We start from the raw sequence: 24,843 nt of genomic DNA on the forward strand, positions 1-24,843 counted from the left end.
TAACCTCCTGAAATCCCAAAAACTAACAATCAATGGAAAAAACAAGATAAATCCTGTATTCCCCTCTTCCTTGGTGACCATCCTCAATTTTGAGCATTGAATCGCCCTGTCGCTCTACAGAAGAGATCACTGAAGCAATCAATGCAATGCAGAGGAGAAATACTCAAGGCCCTGATGCCATTGAGGTTTATAAAGCATTCTCTTACAGATTATCCCCTGTTTCAAGCAAGGTTTTGCTGAAACTTTACTAATGGCAGGCATGTTGAGACTTGAGACAAACCCTAACCCTAGGCTTCACTTCTAGTTGTACTCTAAAAGGACAAGGGATTCAGTTTACAAATGCATTCAAATAACTTTCAATGCAACAACTGCTGGAATGAGCCGGATTTGAAAAAATGGGGGTCTTTACCTATCTCAGTAACAGGACGCAATGTTAATAATATTTTTTATATTATGCGGACAGTTGGCTTAGTAAAAATGGCCTCTTTTTCTTCTGTAATCTTTTTATAGTGCGTATTTTCCTCTTTTGACCCAAGGCTATCCCCAAGTCAGACTTCTTGCGATATCTACAGGGCACAGGCCCTCAATTTTTCCAACAAATATTTCCCCTAATTTCCAAATCTTCCGACAAAGGGCACAATTGACTATTGTCTGGACAGTAGTCTCTCTCTTAAAGGTGCAATGATTGTTTTGTCATACTCCGAAGTATAAAACCTCCATTGTAGTGGGAAACTTAATCTGCGTGGTAACAGGAAATTCCATGTGAATTTCTTGGTTACGCATGGCATCACAGTTTAAGACGCATGTGTCATCTTTCCATATAAGGCATGGTCGTATCCAATTCAATGTCTTTCATTGCCCTCCTCTTTCCAATGAGAGACGGATCAACCCATAGGTTTCTATCGGAAGACCCCCAGTGTTGGAGTTCACGTCAGAGCCCAGCCAGTTCTGGTCCATCTCTGGTTGAGGGATTTTCAAATATGTGTATGTTACGGGCCGGCAGGGGTAAAGTGCCAGTTAGGTGTTCTTCCCTTCTGGTTTTGTTTCTCTGCCGCCCCCGTTTACTCTTTTTTCTATTGGTCTTGACTCTTATTGGAGTTCTCCTGTGCAGTCTGATCCTGCTGCTAATTGGTTGCCTCCGAATGGGAACTGTATAACTTTGCCAGTCGCTGTCTTTTCCTTGTTTTGTGCTTGGCTGTCAGCAAAGCACTCTTTGAGCAACCCTACAGTACTTTGGTATAGGTATGAGGGGAGGTGGAGAACCATTAGTAAGGTCGGCGACCCTCTAAATACTCACGCAGACCTTAACCATTATCTCAGACAATAGTTATTTGGGTCGGTGCAACCCATGTCATTGTTTTGGTAACGTGTATTGTTGGATAAGCCAGGTAGGCCTTTTTGTTGTTTTCATTTTGAGATATAGAAGAGAAACAGTTTTTTTTTGTTATACTGATTTCTTTGTTTTTTGTAGGGTCTCTATTGTTCCATCCTCTCCCAGATATTTTGATAAACCCATTGTTAGGTTTGTTATGATTTGAAACATTTGGAATAAACCCTTTACCTGTCAATTCTCCTGACTCCTTCAATGTCTTTAATATTGTTCAGTTATTGTCTCCTGTATTTCCACCACAGGGACGTAACAGTGTAACAATACTATTGATCAAAAATCCAATTCCATTGTGTGATGAATTCATAGCCCGAGGAGACCGACCTGACCTACAACATTTTGAACGAGAGACAACTCCCTTAATTAAGCAGCCAGAAATAGACGTGTAGATGGAAAGATATATTATAATAACTAGAGACTGGTAATTAAAAGGATAGATGGATGGATCGTTAGATGGGTAGAGAGTTAGATGGATAGATAAGAGCTCTATAATAGAAGAGTAGAATAGAAAGCCTTTATTGTCATTGTTCAGAATACATCACAGTTAGGAGCGCTACAACTGAACAGTGCTTTAGTTTAAAGACAAAGGAAAATAGAACAATGAAACATTACAGAACAAGCCAGCCTTCATAAACCGGCGGTTTTGCGTTAGTTGTTTCCCTGTGAATTATAACACCCAAACAGAAACAACACTCAATCAAACAAACATTTACGAAGAGATAAAATAAATAAAACACAATTGACCTATGCATCAGGTTGCATTGAGATAGGCAACGCAAAGCCTACTTCTCTATTTGTGGTTAACGTTATATGCTGTTGACGGACTCATAAATACTAGGCTACATCGTATAAATTTAGGCAACAATTCTGGTTTTATTTCAGGTTCAACCTTTATTCCATTCATCCATTAGGGAACACAACACTTTCAAAATGTCCAAAATCAAGAATGTGTGTCATATATGTTTATGGAGTTCCAGCTTTCAGGCCTTTCTTACAATCCTCCCAGTCTTCCTGAGGTCTCTACCCCCTCTCCCCGTCCTAACGGCCAGGGTGCTGCTCTTCCAGGTCCCGGGGTACACTGCGATACTGATGGGGGGGACAGGAGGGGTCAGAGGGACATTTATTAGTTTTGACTCAATAAGTTAGCCAGGGAGGAGACTGGAGACAGAGACACACATAGGCTACACAAGATAATGCACAGTCCTATCTTATCACATGGGGCGTAGGACTACAACTGGACCGAATCAAATGTCATGCAGTTATACATAAGTTCTTAATGAAGACGTCCTCTTAACTTTTTTTCGCGCCACTCACCTCGTGCACAACATGGGTCCACTCCGTCCACGCGGCTTGGCGGACTGTCTGCGGTATTGCATCAAACCGCAGACAAGCTCGTGCGCGATCATGACATACAGGAGGAAGATCAGCACCGCGGGATCCATTCGGACACAGCGCAGTGAATGGTGTTGATCTCTCCGGGCTTTCGAACAAAATATAATCGCTAAAACCCTTGAATTTGACACCACCACAACGCCGGCTATGCGAGTATCCCGTTCAAAGTTGTCCTTATCGTATCCACCCGAATTGTGGCAGGATAATCATGATGTTATCTCCCCACATACAGAAAAACATGTGGATGCCTAATCATGCAGCTGAGAGTGGTGGTGGTGGTGGTGGTGGTCAGCAGCATCAGAGGAGAGGCTGCGGTGATCGGAGGCAGTGGTGGGGGACACGGGAGGTTGTTGCCGTAGAGACGCGGGCGTTGCTATGGGATTGATTTGTCACTCCCTGGTCCGAATTAAAAAAAATAACGTCGGAATATTTGCACAATCCAAAGTAAATACAAAAAATAACCACGTAGCAATGATAGGGTTTATTAAAAAATTAAAGAATCCAAGGACAGAAAGCTAATAAGGACGCTACCAAAGAATATTCACAGCCATTCACAGGGTTGCCTGTGAATGGCTGTGAATATTCTTTGGTAGCGTCCTTATTTGACAAGATGTGATTTATGGAGGAGTCAGAGGAGCCCTAAGTCATAACTACACAGAAGGGTTTTAAATAACTGAAAGTCATACCTCAACCGAAGCTTCCCTCAAAACTTCAAAATAAAATATTTGTTTTTCACCCAAGGTGGAAATTCAGTTAAAAAGCTAAATTGAAGCATAAAACCCGCAAACTCTTGATTATTCTTAACTATAGTACAAGGTGTTAATCAGCCATTTTTAAATGTACTTGTTTGTGACATCACAAGTGGGAGTTACCAACCTGTATGGTGGATACATCAGCCTACCAGTTGGTAAAGTTAACTGTTTGTCAGAAATAGAAAACAAACAAGTAATCGAATCGTCAACTGAAGATTGGAAGAGCATTAGGCCCAATCCCATTTCTACCCTTACCCCTTCTCTTTACCCCTTCCCCTTACCCATTCAAAACAAGGGGGAGGGGTAAGGGGAAGGGGTAAGGGGGTAGAAATGGGATTGGGCCTTAGTTGCTCATGATGTAGGTGTGAGCGTGTGTGTGTATACATTGCTTTGAGTAAAACGATACACAGATTCACGGAGGGTCTTGTTCACAGTTTAATCTTTAATTCATTCAAACGTCGTACACACTCCATCTTGTTTTCTGTGACATCGACCCTCTTTCATGTTTTGCTACATATCAATTGCTACTTAAGAAGACAAAAATATTGTCAGATTCCTTTTCTAAGCTCTCCTATATCATTGCGTTCTATGTTCCTGGAGGTTAAATCATGTCTAATTTGCCTCTGCAATGTTAATCAACCGACAATTAATCCCTGGTTCCACAACTGGGGTGTCGGATAGCCAGTTAGCTAAATCTGAGGAATGCGCATGTTGTCATGCCAACTAGCAGTTCCCCCTCCGCCCCTGACGTCCGCCGTATCGCTGTTCTCCTTCCGACGACCATCCACAACTAGAGCTAGCTCTGGCGCACATCTGCAGTGCCTCCAGCTGGCCTCAATGATCCGGCCTGCACATTAGCCTGTTAGCATTAGCGCTTGTTGTGGCAGACACATACATCGTCGACCACACTGCTAATGTGTGTGTGTGTGTGTGTGTGTGTGTGTGTGTGTGTGTGTGTGTGTGTGTGTGTGTGTGTGTGTGTGTGTGTGTGTATCTGTGTGTCTGTACCACGACGACACAAGCAGTTCTGCTGCTGTGATATCGCCATTCTGTCTTCGGCCACCTTCAGGTGACGCCCCTCCCTCGCCCCTCCCCCTCACGCCACCTGCATCTCCCTGAAGGTCCCAGAGTCCTGCAGAGAAAATACACCTTTAAACTTTAATTTAATTATTCAACGAAAAATAAAAATATATAAATTATTAAAGATCTGAAGCGGTGCACACAAACTGATATTCCCGTAGCTTCTGCCGCCGTATCTTCGGGAATCTAATCGGAACCTGAAGTGTGAATACTGAATTCCTAATTTGGCAGCAAGCTAACACCCCTTACTTAGCTTGCTAAACAATGTGTTCTTTATGACATTCATGAGCCAATAGCGCAGTGGTTCTCAAACCTATTTTGTCAGGCCCCTACTCGGGTCCAAATATTCTTTAATTATTGAAATGTTAACTAGGTTTTATCCTTTGGACAAAACACTTCAGACGTCAAACTTCACTATCTTCTCGAACTACAAAGTCTGCTCTCAGTAAAAACTGTGTTCTACTAGTTTATTGAAACTTGCGTAATCTTGGCAAAGGCTTCTTGGTCGTAGGGAGCTTAAATAAACAAAATTTGATCATGTTTGCAAACAGGTTTTGTGTGATATGCAGTAAGAGCAACCCCAGTGGGTCCCAGAATAAGACGGCGGGGCCCCAGAATACAACGTTCACATTGTACAAACGGTTATACAAAGAATAAAAAAAAAAGGCGGTTACTTGTCACTCAAATGGATGATTTGATCCTTTGATTGACAGGTTCTAACACCTAAGGACCCCATGAACCAGCCCCTGGTGCCGTACTCACCGAGGTTAGCACGTTGTTGAAGCCTGCAGCCATGGGATGGTTCTGAATTGGTGGAATCGTCACGCGATCCTGAGGAAATTAATCCAATTACATTTTATATAATACGATGTTGTCATACCATTTAACTCTATATATTTACACCTCTTTGAGGTGTAAATATAGAGTGCATCAGGGGAGGTGACCTCATGCACAACTCTTGAAACATAAATACAAAAAAGCTTATTAACTAAGAACAACTGTAAAATAATGATAAACTACTAAGAACTACCAATGATTATACTGAACTAGAAACAACTACACAATAATGATAAACTACTGATAACTACGAATGATTATACTGAACTAGAAACAACTACACAATAATGATGAACCACCGAGAACTACCAATGATTATACTGAACTAGAAACAACTACACAATAATGATGAACCACTGAGAACTACCAATGATTATACAGAAACAACTACACAATAATGATGAACCACTGAGAACTACCAATGATTATACAGAACTAGAAACAACTACACAATAATGATGAACCACTGAGAACTACCAATGATTATACAGAACTAGAAACAACTACACAATAATGATGAACCACTGAGAACTACCAATGATTATACTCGACTATGATCAACTGATGTGAAATAGGTGTTTGGGTCACACAGGTAGAAGTATGGAACAGTTTGTTCCAATGTGTCAAAAGTGGAGTGGATTAGCACTAGCACATGCAACGTGTTCCTGCTTGACTCACAAGATTAGCTAAAGTATAGACCGAAAACAAATGTCTCGCCATTTGTGTGTGAAATGTCTTCACACACGAATACTAACAAGTTCACAAATGAAAAGCGTCTTGTTAATCAAGTTTAACAGTTTGTATATAAATGTAACAACATCCAAATACATTTTTGATGAAAATTGCAAATATTTCTTTGATTAATATATTTATGGATTTATATTACATTTATTTAAAACAAGGCAAATTTGTGTGTGGATCAGAAATGTGTTTGTGAAACTTATTTTTGTTTATGGATTTATTTTACATTTATACATACCGATATCCATTTGTGTGCGCATTGAAATGTATTTGTGAGAAGAGAGAAATTAATATATAAATCACAAAATACATTTGTGAATCCTTCTCTGTGCATTCATTATTAATGAGGCTGTTCTGACCCCATATATGTCGGCTGGGTTTAAAATTAAATAATGTTGTGATTTGAGGTGGATTGAACAAAAATCGGGGCTGTTTTACCACTGGACAATTAACCCTGGGTCTTACCAAACCGGCCAGTTCCCTAGTTGATGCCCCGGTTTGTCAGTTCCTTGTTAGCTGTTGGTTTATCTCTGGCTACCTGTTTTCAGTGAGCCAAGGTTCGATCATTGGAGAAGGTTCAAAACGAGCCTTATGTTTTCCTGACCACCCAGTGCAGAGTGTCAATATAGATTGACCACACCTATATCCTCTGTAGGAGGGTAGCATTAACCTAAATTAATATTTTTGAGTCAACCTGACTCATGTTTGGTGAAGTTTCTTTCCCTCTTCTACTAACCATTAACCTAGCCTGCCTCTCGTACAGCTGCACCCCTTCTTAAGTCTTTATCACTCAGGTCAGTATCTAGGCTCACGGATTCCTGCAGGTTAGGTTGTGGAGGTTAGGAGATCAATCCCAGTGCCTATTGGCTGGGGATCAAACACCCTAAAACATACCACCAATGAATCTCCAAACGGAGGTCCGTTTGGAGCGACACTCACCTCGCTCTGTGGTTCGTACACATCGTTGACGATGCCTTTGCCCCCAGAGGAGGCGACTGATTGGCGGGCTGACCGGCTGGGGATGAGCTGGTCGTCCGTCCCCCTGGTGCGCAGGTAGAAGACGAGGAGGCCGGCCAGCGAGCCCAGCAGGAGCAGAACCACGATGACGGCCGCGGCGATGCCCCCGGCGTCGCTGCCCGCCTGGCCCCCGTCTGCACAACAACACGCGTTAGTGGGGGCCGCTCTACGGGCCTGGGAGGGTTGGTGGGGTAGGGAGACGTAGTGGGAAATGGCATGCGAGTAAGGTAAGGTAGGAGGGAGAGCGTTGTGAGATGGGATAGCAAGATGGGATATATAAAATGACATTATATATAAGATAACGTAGGTGAGATAACAACAACATTTGATCAGATCAGATAAGCTGAGACATAAATAAACATAAATATATATGGTCAAATTAGATGAGTTAACATAAGTTTAGAAGGAGTGCGCTCAGATATTATTCAAACATAAGATGCATTGAGATGAGATAATATTGTAAACAATCGGTGGCTGAGATAACAACAGATAACAGTTACATAACAGAAGATGAATAAAAATTGCTCAGATTAGCTGAATAAAGTATTCACGGATTAGGTCAATGATCAACTGACATTTCAGGAGGGGATGATAAATAAAAAAGAGAAATACATGTTTTCAAAAGGATTCTTTTCAACAACAAAAAAATCTAATACTTGTGCACCTTTACAACACAGAAAGCTTATTGCTTGTGAAACAGGCGTATAAAGCCCTCTGATATTAATAGAATTGGCTGAAGCAGACTTCCTGACTATGAAGGGGAGTGGTTCTGTTTCCTACGTTGTGGGTCTGTGACTCTGCCGTCACAGTCGGTGCCCACGGTGTACTGGATGTCGTCCAGGGCCAGGACCCCCGCAGAGCCCCGGACCCCCTCCAACACAATCTGGGGACAGGAACAGGTCATGAGAGGACAGCAACACACACTATCATGAGTGGGACTATTCAGCGCTGTGTTGTATTTGTGTTATTGCTTTCCACTGTGACGGTAATATTTGAATATTTGAGTTTGTATATTTCTTCGTATTCATAATTAATTTTGTATCCACTTGAGCCAATATATTGTATTGATGCGATTGACCATGTATACGCTAACAGGCGCTAACCTGCTAGCATTGGATGGAGGTGATGCTATACGTTATGTACAGCCCATGCGTCGCTATAAAGTGTGTGATAGCGTGCTAACCTGGTAGCTTTCGGTGGAGGTGATGCTAATCTTGAAGGGGGCCCAGGTGCCCTCCACCGCCTCCACCTTCAGCAGCTGGTAGAGACTGTTCACCCCCGTCAGCCTCCACACCGTCAGCACGTTGTCCGCTGGGTGGAGCGACAGGTGTTAGATGTGACAACCCCTTTAAGACGGTCGATCCTTTGGAGTCGTGACTATGTTAGAACAGTCAAGACCCCACTGCAGTCGACATTGTATGCTCTCACATGTCTGTTTGTTTGTTGATAAGTACTAGAGTGTCTTTGTTTGAAGGGTTGGTAATGAGTGTGTGTTTGTCTGTGGGTTAGTTACCAGAGGAGGGTCTGTGAGCCCAGAACCGCAGACAGGTGCCCTTGGTTGGCGGGAGATGGGCGCTGACCAGCCGAGCATTCTGATTGGCTGGCGTCCGACTGCTGCTGGGGAAGAACAGGAAGTGACCTGTACAATGAGAACAGAAAGTCAGTGGTGGAAATACTTACCTTAAAGAATAATACTCTCTCTCTCTCTCTCTCTCCCCCTCGCCCTCTCTCTCCGCCTCGCCCTCTCTCTCTCCCCCTTTCTCTCCCCCCCCTCCCTCTCTCTCTCTCTCTCCCCCCCCTCTCTCTCTCTCCCCCCCCCTCCCTCCCCCTCTCCCTCCTCTCCCCCCCCCCCCCCCCCCCCCTCCCCCTCCCTCTCCCTTGTGGCCACACCTCTCTCCGTCCCCAGTGTGTGGTCATGCATGGGGACAGGGTAGTGTGTTTCCGTCTCTCCGCTGGTGATGTCCCAGTCCAGCTTGTCCCGGTCCAGATGGTTGGTGTTGCTCCAGCCACACAGGCCCTGCTCCAGAGTACACTTGGAACCTGGACGTTGGAACCAGGAATACAGTTATAAACACGATATAATATACCACAATGATACTTATAGACACAACATGCTCCAGTTATACGATATAATGAAGCAATACAATCACATATAGGTAATATCATACAATGTTATTATATTTTCTTTGCAAATCCTGGTTTAATGCTGCCAACTAGTTGCTAATATAATGAGTTTACTTCTACCATTATCACAAGTTATGTCATTTCGCCAACACAGTCCACTCACTGTGTTTTTGTTCATTGTTCAAAACAACTACAGTATGAGGTCAAATGCCACTTGGTGTGGGTGGGAAACCCTGTTCAACTCTCATTCACCACGACGATGTCACTTGAATGCTCCTCACAGTGTTAACTGTTCCTGTTTAACTGTTAATTCCTGAATCGTTACCTATTTATAATATTTGATTCTGATTGTTTGTAATGTTACGATTGTTTTATTCTTTCAATTGATGTGACATAAATAGTGGTGATATATATTTATATGAATGTGCGACCCCCCTTCCTCCCTTATCACAAAAGCTGAACAAGGTGCTGGAACAACAGACGCACCCAGAGGGATTCATTAAGTCTTGGTTTAACTGAGCATGGCTGACTGAGGGGAATTAACTCTGATCGCTGTCTCGGTAGATAAAGGAGTGGCTGCCTTGCAGAACTCCTCTCTGCTCTAACTGCAGGCCGTGTTCCTGTTTAACACGGCTGTTCTTTTTAATTAAAAAACGAAAGTACTGTTGAGATTGACTGTGGCCCTATTTATAATATTGGATATGTTCTTTATTTGTGTTTGTGTTATATTTAAAAATTGCAAAACCAAAGGTTACTAACTATTGAATTGCTCTTTTAATATTTATAATTGTATAAATCTGCAATTACAATTCTAGTTAGATATTGAGGATCTGTTTTTGTTTTAAAAAACACAACACATGAGCAACTCAAAGTACAGACAGTGATCTACAGTGAATATTGATTGTAGTCATGGAATTTAAATGCTTTAAGAGTTTGAAAGCACCGTAGGTCGAATAGAGACTTCACCATCCCAGCCTGCTGTTGGTGAATAAAATACATCTGTCATTTTAAAACGGCGCAAACAAACCTTCGCTTTCACAGGGATGAGCCAGCAGGGAAACGTCGTCAACGGCAACACTTGTGTCCTTTCCCCCTCCCCCGACCGCCTCGAACTCCAACTGGACGCAAATCATACACACATTTGTTATATTCAATGTCCCACCTTTGTAAACACCTTATTTTTCTACAAACACACCACACATCCACCTTGGCAATTGTGTGTGTGTGTGTGTGTGTTTCTGTCTGTGAGTGTGCGAATACTGACCTGCCAGTCTACCAGGTTGCTGCTGATGTTGGCGTTGCCATGGCGCCAGACATCTCCTTGGTCGAGGTTGTTAGAAAAGAGCTTCACTCTGTCTCCCGTCACCGGCTTCATGTACACGCTGAAGAGACCTTCACACACACACACACACACACACACACACACACACACACACACACACACACACACACACACACACACACACACACACACACACACACACACACAAAGACACAAATTACTCACAAACACACACACACACACACGTTAAAGTGTCTAATGTTTGTGCTTGCGTGAGTGAGTGTGCGCATATGTGTGTGCATGTGTGGGTGCCTCACCAGGATGTTCTCACCCATGTTGTACCAGTGTGTGTATGTGTGTGTGTGTGTGTGTGTTTGTGTTTATGTTTGCATGAGCGTGTTTGCATGTGCGTGTGTGTGCGTGCCACACCAGGGTGTTCTCGCCCATGTTCTACTAGTGTGTGTATCTGTGTGTGTGTGTGTGTTTATGTTTGCATGTGCGTGTGTGTGCGTGCCACACCAGGGTGTTCTCGCCCATTCTACAAGTGTGTGTGTGTGTGTTTGCGTGCATGTGCGCATGTGTGTCTTGACGTGTGTCTTGACGCGTGTTTGTGCATGTGTCTGCCTCACCAGGGTGCTCCCCACCCATGTGGTACCAGAAGTGGACACACTGGGTGCCACTGGAGCCCGGTTGGACCGGGGAGCTCAGGGTGCTGAGGCCGTCCAACCCCAGGTCGTCCACACCACTGTACACCATCATGTAGTACCCTGGGGACCGATACACACCTTTAGTACTGAGGGGATACGCTCTGTCTCACAATGCCAACCTTTAGTACTGAGATACACTCTGTATACTCTGTATGCAGGTCATTAGTTTAGTTACTAACTGCTCATAACTCACAACCGTTCATTATACGTGTCATTTTGATAAAAGTGTCTGTTAAATAAGATGTCACTTTAATGTCTGATTTGTTCGGAGCTACCAGAGGGACTTATATATTTCTATTTGGTAGCATACTTTGACAAACGTCAGCCCTGTTCACAGCAGCCTTGTGTAGGACAAACACAGGCTGTTCTGAGGATAGTAACTATGGGTCGGCTCCTTTTATGTTCCAGGAGGGTAAACTAAAGGAGTGAAGATAAGCCTACTATATATGTGCACTGTCAGAACACGTTAGTTTTCTACATAACAAGGTCCTACGATGACGCTCTGAGAACAAGTCCTGAGGCGACTACCGAGGCATTATATTAACTGTACGTCTGTCTTTTTATTAATTAATTGTTCATTTCATTAAGGAGCAGATAGGCATGTCCTGAGAGTACATACAGAAACACACCAACTCATCCAATCCTAAAAACCTAGCTAGCGTCTCCCCCCCTCCCTCACCCATCTCCGTCTCCCCCCCCCCCCTCACCCATCTCCGTCTCCCCCCCCTCCCTCACCCATCTCCGTCTCCCCCCCCTCCCTCACCCATCTCCGTCTCCCCCCCTCCCTCACCCATCTCCGTCTCCAGCGTGTGGTCCGCCTTGGGCCCCCCGGTGGGGGCGGCCGCGAGGCCGTTCCTCTGGCCCCAGCGGACGGCCCCCGAGCTGGTGTAGCCGCACACCTGGCCCTCGAAGGAGCAGAGCCGCGGCACGGCGCAGGGCCGCTCCAGGAGGGCCACGTCGTCGATGGCGACGCGCCCGTCGAAGCCCCAGCGCAGCACCTCGAACACCAGCTGTCGGCGTGGCGACGGGACGACGGTGGAGGGTGGTGTAAACATAAGGGGTTTGTGAAGAAGATGCGTTTCGATTTTTTGTTTTTTTGGGAAACTACGAGATACGATACAGAAACAAACAGCTGTCCTAATGAGGTCACTGGACAGCCACACAATTCAAACTTCCTGTTCCATCAAAGGTACATCTCAATAACACTTGTAATAGTCATCACCACTTATAATTATCTAAATTACATATGAATACGTTTTTCAGAATGTGCGGAATGAAGCAGAACCAGTTGTATCATTATCATAATTAAACTAAACCAACACCCTCAACAAGGATGTAAGTGTTTAATTGGGTACATAGTGCGAGTGCCAGAGAGGTGAGTGCCAGACATACCTGGAAATTGCTGAGCTGGTAAGGGACTGTGCAGTGTTCTTCATGCCAGAAGTTTCCATGCGCTCCGCTACGTGTCCATAGCAACACCTCATGGCCGTAGCTGTCCGTCAGTTTCACATTCAACACGCCTGCACGTGATTGGTGGAGGGCAAAAGATAATGGGAAGACACATTTCCATTAATTTTAAGCATAACAATGTATTTTTATTTCTATTGATATAGCAGTTAGAGAGCAATTGGATAAATATTCATTATCGGGTAATGTCAAAAAGGTATTAACCATTGAAAGAAAATGAAAGACTGCAACTGAGAATTATATGGTTTCATCAAAATATATACACCAATTACAATTGCATTGGAGGCATTTTGTTTTGTATCATTTCAAAATAATCCAAATTAAGTATTTGAAAGCCATTTGAAAAGCAATCAAGCCTTTGAGAAACAGTCTGCAAGCGATCATCACCGGTTGGTCTCCAGCTTCAAGTTAACATTGAACTCAGCCGTGGTTGGTACATGTCTGCGTGTCTGAGCCCTGGTTGGTACCTGTCTGTGTGTCTGAGCCGTGGTGTTGGTACCTGTCTGCGTGTCTGAGCCGTGGTGTTGGTACCTGTCTGCGCGTCTGAGCCGTGGTGTTGGTACCTGTCTGCGTGTCTGAGCCGTGGTGTTGGTACCTGTCTGCGTGTCTGAGCCGTGGTGTTGGTACCTGTCTGCGTGTCTGAGCCGTGGTGTTGGTACCTGTCTGCGTGTCTGAGCCGTGGTGTTGGTACCTGTCTGCGAGCCGTAGAGCTTGTAGTAGAAGGCCAGGCAGCGGTCCGTGGGGAAGGCCTGCTGGGGGAAGGAGAGCAGCCGACCGGACCCCCCCCGCAGAGACGGGTCCCAAAGGTCCACCACCAGGCTCTTACCTGGGGGGTAAGGTATGGTTAGAGTCATGTATTGATTATTTTAACTAACATCAGGCTTTTACTCGAAATAGGACAGAATAGTGCTGAACGTGTCAGTAGAATATGTTTCAATTTGATTCTAAAAGCTGAAAGGCGCAGACAATACCATTTAAAAAATGTGCATTAAAATAAATTATAATATAGTCCTTTTTGTTCGGATAGTTTTTGGTCATCGTCCTTCTGTCATTGTTATAGACGATGATCTTTTGTTGTGAGCCTGGTGTTACCGGTCCCGATGGTGTGGTCCATTCCCGGGAGCAGCGTCCAGTCAAAGTTATCGCTGTGGTCCTGGTACCAGTCGCACAGCCCGTCCTCAAAGTTACACGCCAGGCCTGCATGGGACCAGAGGATAGAGTACAGTGGAGCAGTAGAGCCTCAGTGTGAACCCGTGGCACAGAGGCAGCGGGGGGGGGGGGGGGGCTCTACCTGAGGGGGAGGAGGGCAGGTGGTTGGGGTGGCAGCGGCTGAAGCGGACGTCCTTCACCCGGACGGTGGCGTTCAGACCCAGAGTCGCGGCCCGAGCCTCAAACGCCAGCTGAACGACAACAAGATTAAAACACATTGACGATCGATCGTTGGAAGTGGGTTATTCAATCAAGAAGACTGTCTTATTTGAATCGTTATTCGGATACATTTGATGACGTCATCTTCCCACACACTGAACTGCTCGCTCTGATATCTGGTGCAGTGTGGACACCGTGGTCTGAGGGACGTCCCCTCAGACATGTGTATGTCTGTTTATTCATTTACTGGTTTGTGTTTTCTTACCTGGAAGCGATGTCGTCGGTCCCCAACTGTCACCTCGGCCCTGCGCCAGGCCGTCTCCTCAGGGCCGGTCTTCCCGCTGAACTCCCACAGCTTAGGCAACTGGCCCCGCAAGCTGTCAATCAGTCGGACTGACAGGTCTCCTGCACGTGATTGGAGGAAAAGTGATTGAAGTGGGAGGAGACAACACTGCAGAGGTGACTAGTTGGCATTAAACTCAGGAGCCACTTCTATGTAATTCTATAGTCTGACGTTTGGTAAAAAAGTAAGAAAGAACTTATGACCTTGAAGTATAAAGAGAGACAAAACAGATACATGCATCAATAAGTCTCTTCATACAATCCATCCATGTATTCATCAATTCATTTCATGTACCTCTCTATCTTTCTCTCAATATTCATCCATACAGCCATGTATTGAGCAATTTCACCCATTTATCTCGCTTTCTTTATCTCATTATCATCCATCCATCTCTTTCTCTATCCATCCATCAATCTTAATATCATTCTCTCCATCCATCCATCCATCCATCTCTCTCTCCATCCATCCATCTATCACCCTATCATTCGCTCCATCCATCCGTCCATGTCTGTATATTTCTGTAAATATCCATCTATCATCCAGACCTCCACCCCTCACAGCCATCCACCTCTCTATCAATCCATACTTTCATCCACCCATCTCTCTCTGTATCATTCGCTCCATCCATCGGTCCTTTCTGTATATTTCTGTTGCTATCCATCCATCATCCAGGCCTCCACCCCTCCCAGCCATGTATCTACTGGTGCATGGGTGCCGGCGTACCGATGTGGTCGGGGGCTCCGGTGAGGGCGTAGGAGAAGGAGAGGCTGCAGGCCGGCCCCGAGGGCCCCAGGGGAGGAGTTCTGCACTGGGCGTCCGTCAGCTGCTGGCCAGGGGCCCCGGAGACATACAGGTACTCCTCTACAGGAGAGAGAGAGAGAGAGAGAGAGAGAGAGAGAGAGAGAGAGAGAGAGAGAGAGAGAGAGAGAGAGAGAGAGAGAGAGGCATGAGGAGAGAGAGAGAGAGAGAGAGAGAGAGAGAGAGAGAGAGAGAGAGAGAGAGAGAGAGAGAGAGAGAGAGAGAGAGAGAGAGAGAGAGAGAGAGAGAGGCATGAGGAGAGAGAGGGCAGGAGAGGGGGGAGAGAGAAGACATGAGTAGAGAGAGAGAGAGAGAGTAGAGAGAGAGGGAGTGGGAGAGAGAGGGAGAGGGAGTAGAGAGAGAGAGAGAGAGAGAGAGAGAGAGAGAGAAATAGAGAGAGAGGGAGAGAAAGGAGGTTATCAAGACAAGAGAGAGGAAAAGTAAGAAAGAAAGAAAGAAAGAAAGAAAGAAAGAAAGAAAGAGAGGTAGAAATATAAGGAGGGAGAGAGGTAGAGTGAGAGAGAGAGAGAGAGAGAGAGAGAGAGAGAGAGAGAGAGAGAGAGAGAGAGAGAGAGAGAGAGAAGAGGGAAATAGATAGAGCGAGAGGGAGGGAGCGAAAGGAGGTTGTCAAGATATGGAGAAAGGGAGGGAGAGAGAGATGTTGGAAGAGATAGTGGGACAATAAGTAAAAGAGAGAGCGATTGGCAGGAGAAGGAGCAGGCAGAACAAAACGAGGGGAGGGGAATTACCAGATGAAACCCAATGGTGCTGGATTACAAAGAATTGAATTGCCAAACATGCCCTGCTTTACACAGTGACATAAAATGGCTGACTGCTAATTGTACCTTTGGCGATGGAGTTTGAATTCTTATGCAGCTTCCAAGCTTGACTTCCAATGCTCCGGTCTGTCCAACCTGAGCTGCCCTTATCGTAGGAGAAGTCACCTACCAAGATAAGAGAGCGGTACGTCGTTATTACGCCTCAAAGTTTGGATATGTAGGAGCAGCCAAATTAAGGTTTTCCTGCCCTGCAACGTGTCCTCGAGATCATTCATTTGTGTTTTACGAAAAAGTTATGCAATCCTTTACGGAGAAAATCTATGAAAATGTGAGCCTCATTCCCCTTCACTGAGACTGAACGAGCCCTGACCTGTGCCGATACAAACTCTACCACATCCTTAGTTCAGTCATTGGGGTTATATTATTATTTAAACTAAATACTCAACAGTGAGGTCAGCACCGTCCATTTAAAAACATTTGTTGGCAATCCACAAAAATAGAATTTTCGTAACTATAGCTACAACCTTGTTTCTGAACGCCTGTAATTGTCCTTTGTATTTAGTGGCAGTTTGTGTTTTCCGCAAATGGTTAGTCCACATGGTCTCAAACATCGACTGTATAAATACTTGATAGAGATTCAAGACTCGAATAGATCAGGAATTTGGTCATCTCATCATCATCATCATCATCATCTTTACTCATAATCTTTTGTCCACCCAACATCTGGGTGGACATGCCAACTGGATATGTCACAAACAGGCCCATTCTCAAAAGGCTTTTAATGGCTAATCCACGTAAAGGGCCTCTTCAACTCATTAACAACCACCATCATCATCATCGTCTTCTAGGCCCAGGGCCAGAGGTCTGTGAGCTCACCACACTTGTCTTCGTCAGCGGACTCTGAGCAGTCGGGGGCAAAGTCGCACATCTTGCTGCTCTCGATGCAGGGATCTCCAGGGGGACGGGGGAATTCCGTCGGCATTGTCGGGATTCCTAGAAAGACCTAAAGATTACTAACTAATGGAAATGATTGCATTATTTTTTCTTCTAAAATGACTCCTGGTTCATTCTGTGAATCGACGATTGGTCGTCATGAGCCCTGTCTAGTGTCTGATGGGCTACGGGAGGTGTAGGATCAGTGGAGGGGTTCACCTGATGATCGGACACAGCCGGGGGACAGACGCAAGCTGTCCACTCCAATACCCCCATACTCAGCATCCCTGATGGCTGCCACCACCAGGATCTGAGGCCCAGAGGAGGAACATGAGAACTCAAGAGAACACAGAGCTGGGGAACTCCCTCCCTCCCTCCCTCCCCTCTCTCCCTCCCTCCCCTCTCTCCCTCCCTCCCTCCCTCCCTCCCTGCTGTGAGGAGGAAGCAAACAACCCTAACATAATCTGACCAGTTCTGTTTCTGTGTCTGACAGCCCTCTTGGACGGGAGGAGAGCTTCGCTCACCTTGAAGGTGGTGTTGGCCACCACCTCCACCTCAGCCTTCACCCACAGGTCCCCAAGGTCACCACCCCGCTCCCAGACGGGGACGATCTTGTAGCTTGCAACCAGGACGGATAGACCCCCGGCCCGCGGCCCAAACTGATGGGTGTACATCACCAGCTACAGACCGGGGGAGAAACACACACACACACACACACACACACACACACACACACACACACACACACACACACACACACACACACACACACACACACACACACACACACACACACACACACACACACAGCGTTACCATGTCTGCAGACTTTGACGTCTGGGTCGTGTCCCAGGGCTGCGTGAATAAAGCCAAACAGACTTTGACTGTTTGTTGTGGGTGTTTTGAGTTCACCTTGCAAGGGTGCGTGCTGTTGGTGGGTTCCAGGAGTGGACTTTGAAATGCCGCCCAATCATGTTTCAGCCCCCCCTCGGGCACGGTCACGTACAGGAAGTGACCTGTGATGACATAGTGAAGACACGCAACACATATTACGTTGTGAGTATGCTAACTGTCCATCTAGCCATCATCTCACTACGTTCTTCCTATATTCCGCCTGAAAGTCAACGACAAAACTCAAAGCCACACATTTGAACACTGAGCCAAAAATCTACATCAAAATATATTAATCTGATAAACAGTACAATGATTAGGAATTACGTTAGTAGTTCAGTGCTACAGCAAGTTGAGCGAATTCCCAGAGAATTATCGGAATCGTCACCTGTGACGCTGTTGGTGGAATGGTCTCTGCCGGGCCCTTTGAGCGGGTCGGTGGTGGAGATGTTGTTCTGAGAGGTCCGTGTCCAATGCAGATTGGAAATAGGTGTCAGGTCCCAGTCACACCGATCGTCCTCAAAGTCACATGCCTGGTAGCCCTCTGCAGACAAGGTGGTCAAAGGACCCTTCAATTGATTGTAGCTACCACCACACAAATGTTATTTTAATCTGTATGTTACATTATATTTGTGCCGGACCATTGTGTCCCCACAAGGATTTATCTGGTGTTTGACTTGTTGCCCCATCTCAAATTGTAGGAAGTTACTTCAAGATTTCAAAACCTGCATATTTAAATGTATCGCAAGATTTATATCGCAACATAAAATAAGTACCAAACATATAGGTCAATTTACCTTTACGTTATAAGCTTAAAAGCAAGTAGTATTTGCTAAGCAGCTAAGTTACAGCTAAAAATACAAAAAACAGAACTAAGGAGGACATCTATTGGACACACTAAGGTATTACATCTTGAACTGTGACATAACTACAGACAGGGCCGTAGCACCAAATCCCGGGCCCCTATACTATCGGTACTGATGGACCCCCCTGCGCCAGGTTGTTGACGGGGGGGGGGGGGGGGGGGGGGGGGGGAAGCGATTGTTGACGGGGGGGGGAGGGGTGATGAAAAAAAAGGGTAAAATAAAAAAATAATTTTTTTTTTTTTTTTGGTCATGGGCCCCCCCTCTGCCTTGGGCCCCCCCACAACTGTCCCCTTTGTCCCCGCAGTCCGACGGCCCTGACTACAGATGATCAAAAGGTTTCAACATTCGATGCATGCGACAAGACGCTAATCCCTCACCGCATTTCAGCTCATCGGTGCCGTCCCCACAGTCGTCAGTGCCGTCGCAGACCTGCCGCTGCTCCACACATCCGCCGCGCGCACACAGCAGCAGGCCGTCTGCGCAGAGCCCTGATGCGCTCGGCGCTGAGGAAGAGACGGGCCACGGCGGAGCAGACGATAGCAACATTCTTATAACAAAGCTCTGGATATGGTATTTATTGTCAAAACCAACATAAAACACAGCGGAAAGAATTGTTGCAATTTTTCTTTCTTTACGTATGAATCTTTATCTTCCTCTAACTAGTTGATTTGTTGTTATGGCCTACCCTACTTTGATTGTGGTTAGCAACAGCTTTTTTCCCCGCGATTTTTAATGGGTAACAAAAACACAAAAAGATCATATCAAAAAGGTAATTTATGCATTCAAAATCAAGTTTTAATGAAGTGTAAATGTCATTTTAAAGTACCTCAAAGTAAATGAAACTTAACGGAATAGAGAGTAAAGTTATTTAAGCTTTGTGTGGACAATGTAAATTCAATCTTTACATAAATGCAACTTCATGCAAATGTGACCCCATGCAAATGTAACTCACCGGGCAGAGCGCAGTCCAGGAACTCCAGCTGGTCGACGGCGATGTCACCACGGAGACCCTCGGTGCGCTTGCTTTGCAGATATATTTGGAATCCGAATGGGATGCGACCGAGGAAGATGTCGGCCTCCCTCCAGGCGTTGACACTAGAGCTACCGGGCCGCCAGACCACCAGACTCGAACCGTTCAGATGCAGCACAGACGCCCACAGCGGTGTCTGCCCCAGACCTGTTAGTCCTAGAGGTGGTTACAGAGAGAGAGAACGGAGGAAGAGAGAGACAACGTGTGCTTTAAATAAGCGCTGAGAAGTTCAGGGAATTGTTTCAGTCGGACGAGAAAAGGCTTGTTCCACTCTCACTCGCTTTGTGATTGTCCAGTTGTGAAATCGGGGTTCTCCATGATCCGTGTTCTGGGTTGACCCCTAGACTAGGTTCCTTTGTGTTCTGTATGTTCCGTTGTGTCGAATAGTTTCTATTGCGTCACGTGTGTGTATGTTGTCCCTGATACTTAGGTTCTAAAGCGATGCAGTGGGTGTGGTCCCTGATACTTGGGTTCTAGAGCAGTGTGTGTGTCTGGTCCCTGATAGCTGAGTTTGTGTGTGTGTGTGTGTGTGTGTGTGTGTGTGTGTGTGTGTGTGTGTGTGTGTGTGTGTGTGTGTGTGTGTGTGTGTGTGTGTGTGTGTGGTTCCTGATACTTGGGTTTAGGAGCAGTGTGTGTGTGGTTCCTGATACCTGGGCTCTAGAGCAGTGTGTGTGGTTCCTACTACCTGGGCTCTAGAGCAGTGTGTGTGGACTGGTTCCTACTACCTGGGCTCTAGAGCAGTGTGTGGTTCCTACTACCTGGGCTCTAGAGCAGTGTGTGTGGTTCCTACTACCTGCGTCCCAGATGAAGTATCGGAGGCGCAGGCGGCAGGTCGGAGAGGTGTTAGTCATCGGAGGTGAGAACAGCTTTGCGGTCGAAGGAGTGCTGGCTGACACGGCCGTCACGCCCATATAGCGACCTACCGAATGTCACACAATAAATATACCAACCTAGAATTATGTACTATAGACACATAACCACCTACGAAATGGCACAAAATGTGTGGATATTTATATGCGTGTGCATGAAAGTAAATATTATCAGACAATTATTTGTAGTGTTTCTCCCGTTTCAAATTCATGTTTATTGATTGTACTATTATTTATTATTTTACAGATTTAAAGGGTTCGACATGAAGCTTAACTACAACATGAAACTTATTTCAAGTGGTTTCTTATTAAGTCAAATTGTTTTAATTTAAATCACTGCATCACAATTCTAAATTGTTTCACTTTCATCACTATTTAAACCACTAAGTTGTTTCTTGTGCAGTCACTTTGTCACAATTTAAACCACTAAGTTGTTTCTTGTGCAGTCACTTTAGCACAACTTAAACTTGTTTCTTGTGCAGTCACTATATCACTATTCAAACTTCTGAGTTGTTTCGTCTGAAGACACTATCACAATGCTACATTGCCCGCCCCATTAGGTCACTGCGTTATAACATGTCATCGTCACGTCATATGCCATGTCATGAGTCAGTAGGTCATATGTTGTGCTCCACCTGAGGCGGTGCCGGTGGTGTAGTCGGAGGAGGGGCCGCTGGTGGGCGGGGTCTCCCCTCTCTGATGCTCCTCCCAGATGTAGCTCAGGGATTGAGCCGTGGACTGCCACCCACAGGAGGTAGCGTCAAAGGTACACGCAAAGCTCTTCCCGCTGTAGCCTAGGGAAACATCAAGGGTCTTATTCACCTGGCGGCCATCTTGGTAGCATCTTGGTTCTGAAGACTAGCAGGGGGATGGAACTGAAACCGCATTTCAATTCAATACAACTTTATTTGTATAGCCCTTAATCACAGTTGGTAATGACTTTTCAACTTCAAACCTGGAAAATTACATTTTAGAAAGCATACAAATGATGTTGGCTATCTGAATAAAACAGTACCGAAAAAGGAAATCGGCTTGATTAAGGTGCAGCTTCTCAGTGTAGACAAGTGATAACGATGATAAATAAATGATAGGGAAGTAGAGACAAATAAAGTAGGCCTATATATAATGGACAATAAAAGTCATTAACATGTTTATTCATTACCCAATCCTACAAAATATTGGTTGGGAATCATGTTTGTTTGTGATCCAAGAGCTAATAAATAAAGACAAATACAAAACGGGTTCATCTTACCACAGTCGCTTTCATCGCTACAGTCGGTACAGTCACATGTGAAGTCACACTTCCGTCCCGGGGACAGGCACTCTCCCTGCACGCCTGCAGCTGTGTGGATGTTAGAGATGCAAATTGGTTAATGGTGTCCGATCCACCACTCAAAGGTTCTCCGATCCAATCCCAATGTACGCAGTCGACCTGTTGGGACCCTTGAGCAAGATGCCCCTAACCCCTACCTTCTCCTTAATGACTTTCATCTACAATAACTTTAAGCTCCCCAGAATTACGTCAGAAGTCTGAAACAACCCTGTGGCCCTAATCCTCTTCAGTCTACGGGACTCCTTGAACATGCAAAAACTTGCCTACATCTGAGTTCTTCGGTCAGTTTGTGGGCCCTGCCTTGTCTGTTGATCAGTCCCTTAGAGGTAGCCTTTAAGGAACCCCCCTTCTTTAGCCTCTGAGATTTAAGTCAGAATTCAGACTTCATTCTGAGATTTCTGACTTTAACCTCAGATGTACCCATCCTCTTCAATAGATAAGTAATTCACAAATACATAGATAATAATTTCACTTAATATCATAATTTAGCAGTAGTCCAGCAAACAAATGGAAGATTTGTGTAATTTTACAGGAATATCACTATCTCTTTATATTTATATGTTCTCATCTTTTATTAAATCCCATGCCTGTTGGCTGTCTTTCAATCCTGTTTCCATTATATATTTTTGCTTCTACACATTTCTGTTGGCGAGCACAGCCCGCAGGATCCTGTATCTCAGCAAGACAAGTACATCTGTGAATGTGTTTGTGATGAGCAAACTAAGGTCTGTGGTTAATATAACCTTCAAATATGATATCACTATTCCATAACATTCTGTACAACCTCAAAAGGTCTTCCTAATGAATGTAAGGAACACCCTTTAGGGATATGAGAGGGGCTGAGGGCCTCGGGACATTTTGGGGAATCTAACCCGGTATCTTTACATAATAACCCAGTGCTCTCCTGGTAACGGGGTCAAAGGCCATTGGTGCAGTCACTTTGAACCGTATTAAGTCCCTTCATCCTGCCAAAGGTTACCCGATTATCACTCTATTATCCACTGCAATGCTGCCTTTATCACAGGATGTGACTTTGAGTGCACACGTGTGTGTCTGTGTTAATTTGCCATACACCAGATAGCAAATGTCTTACACCAGGGGTCAGCAACCTTTTCAACATGCAGTGCCAGTTTGACATTTTCTCGTTAATGAGTGTGCCTTACACACCAATCTATAAAAAATTAAGCTGAATTATGACACAGCGACCAAAAACATTTCCAGAAGACCTGGAATTGTATTATTTCCATAGTCCACAATCATGCATTAACATTTGGTTGTTATATTTGCAACATGGGCATAACATTTTTAATTACATATGTCCCATCTTAAAACACCATTTTCAGAAACTCATTCAAAAACATATTTGCACTGTGAGAAATGTAAAAACCAAGAATAGATGAGAATGTTGGAACCATCCACATCAATATCTTTAAGACATATGCAGCTTTGCAAAACAATATGAAGGCGATGCATACAGGCCACTTGCAACAATAATTTAAATATTTTCTTCTCTGTTACTCACAATATAGGTTTAAAAACTATTAATTGATCCCATTTCAGAACACTGCTTTCTGTAACTAATTTAAACATATTTGCACTGGGAGGAAATGCCCAAAAAAGAATAAAGTGCAAAAAAAAATCGGTAGTAATGATTATGCTGCCGCATTGTGCGGTGAATTCTTGTAATAATAATAATAAAAAATGAATTAAAAATACGTTTTTGTTGTGTGTGGCAATGATTATGCTGCCCCGTGCCAGTGGTGGCACGCGGGCCTAGAGTTGCCGACCCCTGTCTTACACATTGTCAAAATGTGACAAGGTCTTGCACTTTTAACCTTGTATTATCTACTGTATATAAAAGGAAAAAACACGCAGATCTTCATGCACAAAACACAATCTATGTAATTGCCTAAAATAAGTATTGCTGATTAGTGTTTTTTTAATCTTCCTTAATTGGCTTAGTTGATATTGACCACATATCTCTGACCCTAAACATGAGATATGTGTTGCCCTAATCAGCACATTAGGAGAAGCATTCTGAATTCCTAGACATATAATTACTTTTTTGTGCAACTATAGATCAAACATTATTTTCCCAGAGTACGTAGGCTACAGATTTAATAAATTAAACCTGGAGTTCCCAGAAAGACTTTGTACGTGACATCACACACATTTGCAGCAATTCGAAAAATCCACAAAGAATGTCGCTCTTGGTTAACCTCAAGAATATTCCCGTAACTTTTCACATCATTGGACCCAAAAGGCGGCTGGGTGCAGACTCACCCCACTGCAACATCAGCATGAGGACAAAGGCCGTGTGAGTCCTCGCTAGCTCCATCTTCCTTCAGCTCCGTCCTCAACCAGGATCTGCTCTCCACTGGTCTGCCTCCACCTAGCAGCTCTGACCCTGTCAGATAGACAGTCCTTCCGCCCGATAACAGGTGGACTTTACATCTGACACATCTGCAACCTGGCCTCGTAAAGTCATAAAAACCCTCAGGGCCGACACTTTAGAATGAAACAGGTCAGCATGGAAAATTTGACGATATAGCCGAACACGTACACCGCCACCTCCTCACCTTGTGAACCTAAACATATTACAATGACTTATAATATGGCATTACAATATGGGGAATACACAACGTGCTTCAGTGTGGCCGTAAAACAATGCATGTTTGATCATCACATGTGACAATGAAGGTATAATAATAAGGATGTACAAAACAAATCGATTAACATATTTGAAAGACTTCGAAGGTGGAAATATTTATCATACAGTGTACCCTAAAAAGAGGCATAGAGGTAGGGGTTATGTGTCTCACTCCAGTAGGCTAGGTACGGTTATGT

General features: G+C 44.7%; 1 protein-coding gene across 1 annotated transcript; it reads right to left on the minus strand.

The window, feature by feature from the left end:
• Positions 1 to 3,942: 3,942 nt before the first annotated feature.
• Positions 3,943 to 24,676, minus strand: mamdc4 (MAM domain containing 4). Its single transcript, XM_030341595.1, has 29 exons — positions 24,280 to 24,676; positions 21,916 to 22,005; positions 21,299 to 21,457; positions 20,588 to 20,713; positions 19,717 to 19,950; positions 19,142 to 19,267; positions 18,287 to 18,442; positions 17,920 to 18,023; positions 17,532 to 17,687; positions 17,227 to 17,317; positions 16,951 to 17,067; positions 16,141 to 16,239; positions 15,221 to 15,358; positions 14,420 to 14,559; positions 14,078 to 14,186; positions 13,879 to 13,983; positions 13,478 to 13,612; positions 12,712 to 12,839; positions 12,110 to 12,329; positions 11,242 to 11,379; positions 10,595 to 10,722; positions 10,358 to 10,448; positions 9,097 to 9,246; positions 8,720 to 8,845; positions 8,390 to 8,517; positions 7,987 to 8,089; positions 7,129 to 7,340; positions 5,374 to 5,442; positions 3,943 to 4,663 (listed from the first exon to the last, which is right to left on the minus strand). The coding sequence occupies exons 1-29, from the start codon at positions 24,332 to 24,334 to the stop codon at positions 4,628 to 4,630; spliced, it is 3,669 nt and encodes a 1,222-aa protein (XP_030197455.1). The 5' UTR covers positions 24,335 to 24,676; the 3' UTR covers positions 3,943 to 4,627.
• Positions 24,677 to 24,843: the final 167 nt, after the last annotated feature.

Source organism: Gadus morhua, chromosome 19, assembly GCF_902167405.1.
Source record: "Gadus morhua chromosome 19, gadMor3.0, whole genome shotgun sequence".
NCBI lineage: Eukaryota > Metazoa > Chordata > Actinopteri > Gadiformes > Gadidae > Gadus > Gadus morhua.